General features: G+C 41.8%; 2 protein-coding genes across 3 annotated transcripts; both read left to right on the top strand.

Moving 5' to 3' along the window:
• The first annotated feature begins 526 nt into the window (after positions 1–526).
• Positions 527–7710, top strand: LOC129171882 (cannabinoid receptor type 1A). 2 transcript variants are annotated; one of them, XM_054760961.1, is made up of 2 exons: positions 527–3500; positions 4152–7710. In XM_054760961.1, the coding sequence occupies exon 2, from the start codon at positions 4192–4194 to the stop codon at positions 5593–5595; it is 1404 nt and encodes a 467-aa protein (XP_054616936.1). In that variant the 5' UTR covers positions 527–3500; positions 4152–4191; the 3' UTR covers positions 5596–7710. The 2 variants fall into 2 exon arrangements, with proteins under 2 accessions (XP_054616936.1, XP_054616935.1); XM_054760960.1 differs by having other exon boundaries at positions 527–3505.
• A 695-nt stretch (positions 7711–8405) lies between these two features.
• On the top strand, positions 8406–11844 carry akirin2 (akirin 2). Its single transcript, XM_054760962.1, has 5 exons — positions 8406–8882; positions 9185–9316; positions 9554–9703; positions 9783–9854; positions 11330–11844. Exons 1-5 carry the CDS (start codon positions 8711–8713, stop codon positions 11338–11340), a joined length of 537 nt encoding a protein of 178 aa, XP_054616937.1. The 5' UTR covers positions 8406–8710; the 3' UTR covers positions 11341–11844.
• The last annotated feature ends 496 nt before the right edge of the window (positions 11845–12340 follow it).

Raw genomic sequence — 12340 nt, 5'->3', positions numbered from 1 at the left:
CAAACTGCTCCATGTGCCCAAATGTGATCAAAATAAAATTCAACTTTTCACTTGGAGAGGATGCAGTACCAGATGCTAAATATACTAAAGTAGTGTATAGTCAAAACACAATCTGGAACAAGATTCATTTTTCCTCATCGGAAATAATGGAAATACAAATACAGTAATCCCTCGTTTATCACGGTGAATTGGTTCCAAACCCGACCGTCGTCAGTGAATTTCCACGAAATAGGATTTGATATTTAGAAATGGTATATTTTTGTAGTTAGAGCATAGAAAACCTTTTTACAGCCTTCTAAATATATTTTTAACATTATTGAAGCCCTCTCGACTTGAAATAAAACCCCTATGGTCACCTTTAAACTCATTAGCCATTTAAGACATGAATAGGACTCGTGCTCGTGTGTGTTGCTGTCAATGTGTTCTGGTGCTTGGGGAGCTGAATGGCGGGGGGGGGGGGGGGGTGAAATTGGGAGTTCAGAGTTGAGTTTAGCTGGGCGTGGGTTACGGCCGCAACAATAGCTTGTGTCGGAATTATATAATAAAGCAACATTGCAGTAACATTACTGACACCTATTGATCAATGCGGAATACCACATACTGTATAATCACAACACCTTTGAACGTGTCTTTTTGAATGCCTTATATTTGTATTTGGGTTCATTTAGCCATTTTTATGCTTGAAAAGCCTTAACTTAATAACAATACGCCCCAATAATAGGCCGTATTCAACCACAAACATGATTCATTAATTAAAATAACACAAAAACAATGCTGTCAGTATTGGTAAACGTGTCAATTTGGATAAAGAGTTATTTTTGCTCTTTCCACCCTTTAAGTCTCGCCCTGCATCAGGATGCTAATTGTAGATACTTAACATCTGTCGTTATAACGTCTTGCATTATATTTCTCCAAGCAGGAAGCATCCTGCTAACTTCAAAAAAGAATAATAATAGGATTTTTTTTTCCAGTTATGTTGGCGCAACTCTTCCCTCCGACCCAAGAATCTGTAACGATACAGCAGCCCCCTCATATTAGACCATGAACCAGCAACTTCCTAGACTAACAAATATGATACCCCCAACACAGTTTATCACCCTTTTGTTCACGGTTCCTTGGCGGAGGTCATTGCAGTTATTATCTAGCGGAGGGGTGTTGATGAAAGCCGTGATCCCAAACACATGTTAATCAAAAAATGATCATCACATGGGAGTCAATGTCACTATGTGCTTGCTGTAGCTGCACCACTGACTGCACATGACTGACAGCGAGCATCACAGGTAACTAAGTGGCTGAGAAATTGTTCTCACTGGGACTCTGCTTGTCCATCAAAAGGGTTGTGAATATTTATGCAGTCACACACGTGGGAAAAGCCTGCGAGACTGTTTGAAAATCTACAGCAACGCGTGCACTTTTTAGGAAGACGGCAAACTCAAGTCTTCCGCTTCCGACCGCATGAAACCAGCTGTGAAGACCAGCTTCTGTCATTGGATGTGCACAAATTCAACACGTGTGTCTTATAACGCCACGTCAGGAAGTAAACAGCAGACAATTCGGTCTAGACGTTAAAATAGTTCATGTGGGGTTGCCATGGCAATGACATTCTCCCTATTACAGCCATGTGCGCGGTCAAAATATTTTTAACGCTGACATTTTAGGGTAAAATCACACATATTGGCGTTTTAAATTGGCGGACTAGCCAGGACACATCTCACGTTGTGCTAACCTTATTTTTACAGTGCACGGTTTATGCAAAGTTGTAGTTGTTGCACACCGAAAACGATCGCGCAATAGCTTCAAGGCAAATGACACTTGACAACCATAAGGGGGAGCCCTCGAGCAGGCAAACACTAATTACTGACTGTGCCTTTTCACGACTTATTATTATTATTTATACCTTTTTGCTTTAGACGATGTGTTTACGTCCTCATAGAAGGCGACCAGTCATGACAAAGTCAATAAGTGTAACGATAACCATAGGGCCAGAAATTTGTGTTCCATCGGTTTGTGTTTGACTTTGGAGGTTCCACTGTCATAATCTCACTGCATTCACATCCTGAAGGTCAACCTCGGCCACGCCTCTTTGGTGTTTGCAATGCTGATTCAGCCTTTGTGTCACACAACATCTCAAATGTTTACCAAATGAATATATGGAAATGAGATGCGGCTGACAAAGGTTAATTGGTCAGCTTTTGTGGTGTGTGTGTGTGTGTGCGTGCGTGCGTGTGTGTGAGACGAAACACTTTTCTTGCACTTCATTTTCCAACACAGCTTGGCAAGAGTTTGAATCTCCGGAGTTCCCCAAAAAATACATGTTGGGCTAAACTCAGTGGTCCTCAATTATTTTTTGTCATCCAGAAGAGAAACTTCAAATACTATTGACAAACTGATAATATCTATTTATCTGCACTGTACAGACTGAACTCGAAACTGAAACCAGCGAAACGCAACCAAATGCAGAGCAGTGAAGCATACAAGCGTATTCAAAAGTCAAATTGCATGCCGAGTACGACAAATTCATCCATGTTGGCAGGTCTGCACTAATATTGTCTGCACTAAAAGTCCTCCCCATCCCCCGGGAAGTTGACCGCGCCCTTCCGGGGGGCGGCACCCCGCAATTTGAGAAGCACTGGGCTTTTTGGAGACCAGAAATTGTTCATAGGTGTAAATGGTTGTCTGTCTATACTGTACATGCATTGCGATGGACTGGTGACCAGTCCAGGGTGTACCCCGCCTCTCACCTCAAGTCAGCTGGGATAGGCCCCAGCAATCTGTGACCCTAATGGGGAGGAGTCAAATGGAGTCAAAGCCGGAATTAAAAACGACAAAAAAAAATGACTCAACAGCATGCATGCTGGTGAATTGCAGGCGCAGCTGTTAATTATTCGGATCAACAACACTGAATGTTAAGTAGCAATGCAACAACGTACTTTGCATGTCTTTTAAACACTTAAAGGAGAACCTCCTGCAAAATAACACAAACAGTACTGTGATTTTTTTAAATGTATTGTTCTGGCTTGGTGCGTCGTTGTCTGAGCTCAGTCGTCTGCAGAGGAAGTGGGGAGCTTTGGGAATTCAAATTAGATATTTTGTGGGTGTGTGTGTGCGCGCGCGCCCATCTTTGTGCAACATGTGCACTGTGACAGCATCGCGAAAAGTGGATGCAGTGGTCACGTGACGTGGCTGAGAGGGAGCGACGCCTTATAAAAGTGAGAGGACTGTGGAGAGAGAGAGAGGGTGTGTGAGTGTGTGAGTGTGTGTATAGAGGGAGTAACCAGTGAGCGTCTGGACTGGAGCTCACATCCTCAATAGGAGCAGCGAGAGCACTTCCTTCCACACAGAAAAACTTACATTTGTTCTGCAGACTTCAACAAAATGGCTTCAAAGCCTCATTTTTTTTAAACCACATTTATTTCCACATTTTTGCACAAGTGCATTGGAGGCTGACTGGATTAACGCGCGAAGATAAAAGGGCGGTTCTGCGCACTTGAGGGAATTATGTAAGGTAAAACACACACACACACACACACACAATTTCTTCATATAATTGACTTACTATTTATTTCTATGTATTCCATACGCCTTTTTGCCTCTAAAGTACACAATTTTCCCACCCTTTCTGAACTGACGCTCCACATTTTTTATGCCAAATTGTGTTGCAAAAATGAGAACGCAGACATATTAATTAGCATTTTTAGTGGGGTTTTGAATGTATTTTTCGTGTGGAAAGTGTATGCATGGCGCAGGGAATATTGACCACCAAGCCAGGGAGCTTTTTCATTCATGTAAAACACTTGGAATTTTAAAAAAAACGTGAATTTTAAGGTTGTAAATTGGGTTTAATTGAAAATGCACCAACCGGCCACAACATTAGGTACACCTAATGAGAGGCAAACCAAGATATTTATGAAAAAACCAAGACAATAATGGCATTTAGCAATCTGTTAATGATTGTGGTTTGCAGCGTTTGCACAAATAGAAATAGCTGCCGGTATGCAAACTAAGACCACAATAATAACCAGCAGAGTGGTTTTTCCCTCCACTGTTAAATTCTGCGCCAGTGTCAGTCAAAAATTAGGGAAAATTTGTGGTGTTTTTCATGTCACTGTTTTTATCCAACATGTCTTGAGATGTGTGTCGTCCGTTTGCAGGTTGCTGTAAGCTCTCGGCGCCTCTCCTTCACACGCAGCCATGAAGTCCGTGCTGGATGCAGTGGCGGACACCACCTTCCGGACTATCACATCTGGTTTACAATATCTGGGCTCCAACGACGCCAACTACGACGAGCCTGTCAGCGATGTAGACTTCAAGGGCGCCTTCTCTTTGCAGAAGCCCCTGTCCGCCTTCCGCAGCAACTCCTTCCCTGATAGACTCCCCCCGGACGAGGAACTGATCCTCAGAGGCGCCCCCTTCTACCCGACCAACGCCACGGAGCTCTTGTCCAACCGGAGCACTTTCCGAGATGAGAGCAACAACATCCAGTGCGGGGAGAACTTCATGGACATGGAGTGCTTCATGATTCTGACGCCCAGCCAGCAGCTGGCCGTGGCTGTCATGTCGCTGACTCTGGGGACCTTCACGGTGCTGGAGAACCTGGTGGTGCTCTGCGTGATCCTGCAGTCGCGCACGCTCCGCTGCAGGCCCTCCTACCACTTCATCGGCAGTCTGGCCGTGGCCGACCTGCTGGGGAGCGTCATCTTCGTCTACAGCTTTCTGGACTTCCACGTGTTCCACAGAAAGGACAGTCCTAATGTTTTTCTCTTCAAGCTGGGCGGAGTCACGGCGTCGTTCACCGCCTCCGTGGGCAGCCTCTTCCTCACCGCCATCGACCGCTACATCTCCATCCACCGACCTCTGGCCTACAGGCGTATTGTGACTCGAACCAAGGCGGTCATCGCCTTTTGCATGATGTGGACCATCTCTATCGTCATCGCCGTGCTACCTCTGCTGGGCTGGAACTGTAAGCGTCTCAAGTCGGTGTGCTCAGACATCTTCCCCCTGATCGATGAGAACTACCTGCTCTTCTGGATCGGAGTGACCACTGTGCTGGTTCTTTTCATCATCTACGCCTACATCTACATTCTGTGGAAAGCACACCACCATGCCGTGCGAATGCTGAGCCGCACCTCCCAGAAGAGCCTGGTGGTGTACTCTGCAGACGGGACCAAAGTGCAAACCACGCGCCCCGAGCAGGCCCGCATGGACATCCGTCTGGCTAAGACCCTGGTGCTTATCCTGGTGGTGCTGGTCATTTGCTGGGGTCCAGTGCTGGCCATCATGGTCTACGACCTCTTCTGGAAGATGGACGACGACATCAAGACGGTGTTTGCGTTCTGCAGCATGCTCTGCCTCCTCAACTCCACCGTCAACCCCATCATCTATGCCTTGAGGAGCAAGGACCTGCGACACGCCTTCCTCAGCTCGTGCCACGCCTGCAGGGGCAGCGCCCAGCAGCTGGACAACAGCCTCGAGTCGGACTGCCAGAACCGAAACATCTCGGCCAACAGGGCGGCGGAGAGCTGCGTGAAGACCACTGTGAAAATAGCCAAAGTGACAATGTCTGTGTCCACTGAGACTTCTGCGGAAGCTGTCTAGTCAGCTCTCACTGGGTGCAAAAATCTCATCTTTGTTTTCCTTTGAAACATAATAAACCTGATTTGAAATGTTCCACATGCAGGAAAAAGTGACATTTTTAGTTATTCTACATTAGTGTGTGAGCACAGAGCGTGCCGAAGTGCCAAATTGGTATTACAAGGTCATAGGCGGGACTCATCCCATGGAAGAAATGTGCGGTTGGTGAATGCATTTTATATTTTTGTACTGTGAATTCAGGTTTTGAAAATCTTCACGTTGGGGACAAGGGGCTACAAACAATTGTTCTACTGTGTCATTTGCACCATGAATACAAGAAGAACCCTCTCTCTCTCTTCATGTACATTATTCTTTATTTCCTACACCGCTTATTAGAACAGGTCTCTTTTCTACTTCTTTCGCTCGGCGAGTGGCAAGCGTGTGTGAGTCGTGTGTGAAATGAGTGGTGATTCATGCAGAGACAAGCAAACAAGACTTAAGTGTACACGCTTTGCAGTAAAAAAATGACAATTCAAATGGTGATTACCAATCTTTTATAAATGTATCCATTTGTTTACTTGCTAGCTGTTAGAGAGTGTAGACTCACATCATCAACTGTACAGTGTTATTTGAAAAAAAATCTAATCAGGGATGGGCATTTGACTAAATTCCCTTGATTGATTCCCTTGATTCTTACATTTTAAAATTGTTTGGACGGGAGACTCTCTGTGGATGTTCTGAACTCCTGTTTGGATGCCAGTGTGGTATTGAGCTCAGCTTCTCCGAGCTTCTTTTGTTGACTCAACAGCGCCTCTGCTGGTTGCAACCAAGCAGTGCACTCAATTCCGCGTAATCAAACCACCGATTGATGGTTTATAATGCCCAACCCTGGTTGAAATCCAAACTTGTCAGCTATACAGTCTTTTGAAAGCCTTTCATGAAAAATGAATTAGGACACAGCGTGCTGGCCACTACTGTGCAAGAAAAACCTGGAAAAAAACTGAAGTGGCTTCAATCTGCGCTCATCACAATGTGTGCTTTTACTAGATTGTATGTAAGTAATGTTACCTTGTGGCTTAGTGATAATATTTCCAACCCAAAGCCTTTAATGAATTATTGCAGTGAGTTGTTGTAGTGCTACTGTTGCAGACGGGGTGTCGTTTTTTTGTGGCAAAAAATAAAAAAGCCCACCCATGCACAGGCCTATAGTGAAGTACTCTTGGCGTAATAAAAAATAATAATCTGTTCATTTTTACATGTAAAAAAAATAAACAGACCAGACTCGAATGGGAGAACTTAAAAGAATCCCAGAAGATGTGATATTTATTTTCAAATAAGCAATGTAGTACTTTTAAGCACAATCGTTCTGTAGGCTTTTTCTATCAGTGTGACGTTATCCATGACAGCTGTGTACCAGTAATGCTGTCGCTGCCTCTTGTATTATTGAATGGTAAAGAAAAACATGTCAAATGTCAAGTGGCTTCTGTACAGTAGTGGCAATATCAGGAATACATGACCTCAAAAAGGAAAAAAATACATGGGTCAAGTGTTTTTAATATTACTGTTTCAATAAAGTCGCAGCTGATTGTCATTCTGGTTATTTCTTTTTGAGTCCATAGCCCAGGTGTGTTCAAAGTGTGGCATAGTGAACGTCCTCTCGGGGAGTATAATACAGTTGCGGCCTCCCCTACTCCCTTTCTGGAGCATATTTTGTGGGATTTTCTATTCACCCCAGACTCGCTCTCTCAGTAAAACTAATGAATTTTGCCTTTAAATATAAGTTAACTAAAGAGGTTTGAAAAAGACCACTGCAATAGCCAGTTAAACTAAGGAAACCCATCCTTGATGTTTTGGTGCCCTCTGGTGGATATTTATCGAACTTTTCATTGACCAGCAAAGCCTTTCAACACTTTCTTTAGTATTCGTGTGGTTGTTTCCAATCCCAACGGTGGTAAATTGCTCGATAACATCACATGAGAGCAACATCTGGTCTTTTTTTCATCTATATACCTCGAGAGGCTAGAAAACATCTGTCCACACTAGATTTTGTTCGCTTATCTAGCAAATACTCCAATCTATGTAGATCCAGAGCAATGTTTTATTTTTCAAAATGTTATTTCACATGTAAAAAGCCAGATAATGTAACAGGAATACAATATTTTAAAAATGTTCAAAGCATATAATAAATATATCCAAAATATGGTCATTTCTTACTATAATTGTACTGTACATATGCTGTCTAGATTAATTAATTCCCAGTTTAGTTTTGTGGCAATATATGTATATATCTAAATGTTGAAGTATTATTATTTTAGTTAAATGTTTTTTTAAGTATTTAAATTAAATTACAAGTATATAAATGTAATCCTGGCATTGAAAACTATGGCGCAGCAGTCAGGAGATACGTAATTAAATTGAATTAAAGAGCAAAGAAATAAATAGAAAAAAGTCAATAAATGCACAAAAGTATTCAGATTATAGTTCACATTTGAATTTATAAGTGGACAATTTATTCCAACATTTGCCATTTTAATCATTTCATAACCATTTCATTTGTTCTATTATTTGTGTTTATCTATTACATATTTATATTATAAAACAATATTGTCATTTTACATATTTTAACTTGTGTCCACAGCGTGAATCATCACTTATTATCAGTGACTTCTCCGCCTTTTGTGTTATTTTTTTGCCAAACAAAAGTAGTTTGAAATATAAAACGTCGCTTAGGTCATCGGGAAATGTAGTATTTAGGTGTGTTAAACAATAACGCTCGTTCGGGATACGAACTACAAGTACCAGCTTTGCTGCTCTGTTTCTGCGCATGCGTATACCAGAGAACCGCTGGACGAGTCAAAGGTAGTGAGCTTTTCACCGTTGTCGTTCGTTTGCGGACGTAGGGAAACATCTACCTTCATCTGACAATACGCCATCGCTAAGACGTATTGTTTTGGTCAGTTTGGTTCCAAACATATTTGGGAAGATAAGACGTATGAGATTTTTCAACGGAAAGAAGCGGGAGTGCTTCTGTACTAGCTGCAGTACATTAGCTAGCAATAGCACTGCAAGCCGGTAGCCCAGATTAGCAGATAACGGAAATAGCTTCTCTCATTGAGCTTTTGAGGTGCATTTTAGCGTGATGGCTTGTGGAGCTACTCTGAAAAGGACTCTGGATTTTGACCCGTTAATGAATCAAGGTTCCCCCAAGAGGAGGAGGTGCACCCCAATTAGATCTCCTGTCTCCTCACCTCAGAAATATCTCCGTCAGGAGCCTTCGCCGTTTGGACAAGTGTCTTCCAGGCTCACCACAGGTTGGTAATTAACAACTGCCTTTTGTTTTTAGCTTTATAAAACATTTTATTTAGTGCGTTGAACCTGAAATCTATTCGACGGTAGCCTAGCGTAGCAGCTCCTTGCCCTGTATGCTAGAATGATTGACCAAAAACTTCCAACTCGTTGCAGATCTTCGTGTTTTGTAATGTTAAGATCCTTTTCACATATATATGTATATTAAGGGTGATCGATTGCATTTGCACAGATATGTTGGAAAGACGTATGCTTTGATTGCCAAATAGTGATTACTGAAATTGGTCTGTTTGTGTTTCTATTGCAGAGCAAATTCTGCAGAACATCAAGCAGGAGTATAAGCGGCTCAAAAGACGAAACCTGGATAGTTCGGTCCAGCAAGTAGACTGTTTTGCTCCTCAGGACTTTCAGAATATTCCCAGTGGATCCTTCCTATCAGGTCTATATTGTTATGCCACGGTTTCTTATACAATTGGTTTGTCAAACTTGTTGAAAATATTGCGAAAGTGCTTACTCAGCAGTGTCAGTCCACGATAGCTACAAAATTTTAATCTGGTGGCAGTTGCAACCATGGAAAATTGACACTTGGTACTGGCTTTGCTTGGCATGCCAAGCATTTTCTTTTCTGTGCTGTGTCATCCATTTCTATTTAACGTGAGATTGTTCCTCCTGGCAGGTGCTTGCTCAGGCCCGTCCTCTCCCACCAGGAAAGAGCAGCCCTTATTTTCTCTCAGACAGGTCGGGATGATCTGCGAAAGACTACTGAAGGAGCGGGAGGACAAAATAAGAGCGGAGTATGATGAAATTCTTACAACAAAACTAGCAGGTAAGATGCGGGATGGGTTGCAATTTGTTTCCCCACAATTAGTCGTATCTCATTTTCCTACATCTGTCGATTTCAACAGAGCAGTACGATGCCTTTGTCAAGTTCACACATGATCAACTGATGAGGAGGTTTGGAGAGCAGCCTGCAAGCTGTGAGTACTTCTAAAAAAAAACCAAAAAAAAGCAATCTATAGCCTCTTTCACAAAGATTTTGCAAATTCCGTAGTAGTAGACATGACTATCCACCTTAGCCCAGCAAAGCCGATATTTTACCAAAATCAGATGATTAGATGTGTGAGTGTCTGGTGTGACGTGTAAAATACAGTATTGACCTGAATATAAGACTTCTTACATGGTAAAATGTCCAACTGTGTACAGTCGTCTCTCGCCACTTCACAGTTTGAATTTCATGGCTTCATGAATGTTTTTTTTTTTTTTCAAAATAACTTAATCATTTCATAAGTTTGCCCTATTTTGTTGTTGACTACGGCATATTAGTCAGAAAATATGCATATTTAAGCAAATTGGTTGTATTCTTGGCCTAAATTTAGCATTTTCGAGCCGTTTCAAGGCGTCCCAAACGTGCTCAATGTTGTGTACAGATCCTGGCAACATGGGGTGATGGTCATGGATGAATGGCACTACAATGGGCCTCGGCATCTTGTCATGGTATCATTCAAAATGCCGTCAATAAAATGCACCTGTGTTGCGGCCTGAGTGACCTGTGTTGTGTGCACTTGTTAATAAATGACCATTTGGTGAAATTATATTTTTTGAAAAATAAGGTGTTCTATACAGTGGCGTGATAAAGTGTTTGCCCCCCTTCCTGATTTCGATTTTTTTTTTTTTTTGCAAGTTTGTCACACTTAAATGAGAGAGACACTGGGCAAAAATGGCCTGTATAGCAGAGTTCCAAGACGAAAACCACTGCTGAACAAAAAGAATATTAAGGCTCGTCTCAGTTTTGCCACAAAACATCTTGATGATCCCCAAGACCTTTGGGAAAATACTATGTGGTCTGATGGGACAAAACCTTTAAACTTTTTGGAAGGTGTGTGTCCCATTCCATGTAGCGTAAAAGTAACGCCACATTTTAGAAAAAGAACATCATACCGACAGTAAAATATGGTGGTGGTAGTGTGATGGTCTGGGGCTGTTTTGCTGCTTCAGGACCTGGAAGACTTGCTGCGATAAATGGAACCCTGAAAGAGAAGGTTCAGCCATCTGTTCGTGAGCTCAAGCTTAAACCAACTTGGGTTCTGCAGCAGGACAATGATCCAAAAGACACCAGCAAGGGTAACTCTGTATGGCTGAAGAAAAACAAAATGAAGACTTTAGAGTGGCCTAGTCAACGTCCTGACCTGAATTCTATTGAGATGCTTTGGCATGACATTAACCTTCGGTTCATGCTTGAAAACATTAAAAAAAAAAAAAAATGAAGGGGGCAAACACTTTCTCGCGCCACTGTACCTGCCTTATCGCGATGTGTTAGTCCAACGTACAGTTTAAGCCCAAAAGTAACCATACCTTATCCAAATTTTGTGTCACAGCGAATTATTTGGTGACTTGAACATCCTGTTAATGAAGTGAAACATGTTCTAACTGAAACCCTCTCCCTCTTTCTTAGATGTTTCTTGAGTGTCATGTATTGAGTTGCAAAATATTTTCACCCGATCTGCTGGAACCTTCTCCAAGGACTCAGTGGTGTCCTTGGACTTTTCTCCTAGCTGTGCCATATCTCCTCCAAGTGGACTAGTTACCCCGGGCATCTAGTCTGTGGCTTCCAAGTTTCCAGTTTGGAGGTCTCCCTGCTGTCCACGTATAACTCCACCAGTGGCCTCTTCATATTTATTTGGCTTTCTTCTTTGGAGGCTTTCATACGAGGCTACTGTTACTCTAGCCTTTTCAATATGTTATTTTAATATTGTACATTTCTCATTTGTATATTTTGGAAAAGACATTAAACATTAAACAGCAGCATTTGTTTCCCCAGCTGTTCAAAACTGTACCGGCATTTAATGCGTCTGTATTTGTATACACTGTATTTTTGTTTTTTTTGCTTGACTTTTATCCATTATACCAAAACTTACTAATTGTAAAAAGGGACATAAATGGGGAGAACTAATAAACTGTTTTCACAAACATGTCTACTTGTTCTTCACTTTGTAAAGACTTGGTTTTAATGACTACGAGTTGGTTAGTTGAACAGTATTAAAAAAAAAAAAAGTCAAAAGGTTTCTACTCAACGAGACTCACAGGCAGTTACACACAACCTTAACTGCACTTTGGAACATTTTTTGTAGATTCAATTATGGTAATTTTAAATTAAAATCAGCCTAGAGGATATTTGTAATTTCTACGTTTATTTGAATTTTTTTTTTTTTTTTTTACCATGAATACCGTCAAGTCATTTTTCAGGTTTTGATACTCTCCCTGAGTTGTATATTTAATTTTTAAAGAACCACTATTAAACCTACTATTACTATATACTTTAAAATAAACTAAACCAAATAACAGAATTGTTTCCGGTTGTACTGTATATCAAATACGTGTAACAAAAACCGCGGGTTTAGTCTTAGTCGGGATTATAGGTATAAATCGAACTAACCTTTTTGACGTCACAAAAGCGAGTCCTGTG

The sequence above is a fragment of the Dunckerocampus dactyliophorus genome, chromosome 19 (assembly GCF_027744805.1).
Source record: "Dunckerocampus dactyliophorus isolate RoL2022-P2 chromosome 19, RoL_Ddac_1.1, whole genome shotgun sequence".
Taxonomy (NCBI): domain Eukaryota; kingdom Metazoa; phylum Chordata; class Actinopteri; order Syngnathiformes; family Syngnathidae; genus Dunckerocampus; species Dunckerocampus dactyliophorus.
Note: the sequence above shows the minus strand (reverse complement) of the source record. Positions and strands in the feature narration are given on the sequence as shown.

Coding starts and splice junctions, on each gene's coding strand:
- LOC129171882 (XM_054760961.1), top strand. CDS start 4,192: ATGAAGTCCGTGCTGGATGCAGTGGCGGACACCACCTTCCGGACTATC.
- akirin2 (XM_054760962.1), top strand. CDS start 8,711: ATGGCTTGTGGAGCTACTCTGAAAAGGACTCTGGATTTTGACCCGTTA. Junction 8,883..9,184: donor GTCTTCCAGGCTCACCACAG/GTTGGTAATTAA, acceptor TTTCTATTGCAG/AGCAAATTCTGCAGAACATC. Junction 9,317..9,553: donor CAGTGGATCCTTCCTATCAG/GTCTATATTGTT, acceptor TCCTCCTGGCAG/GTGCTTGCTCAGGCCCGTCC.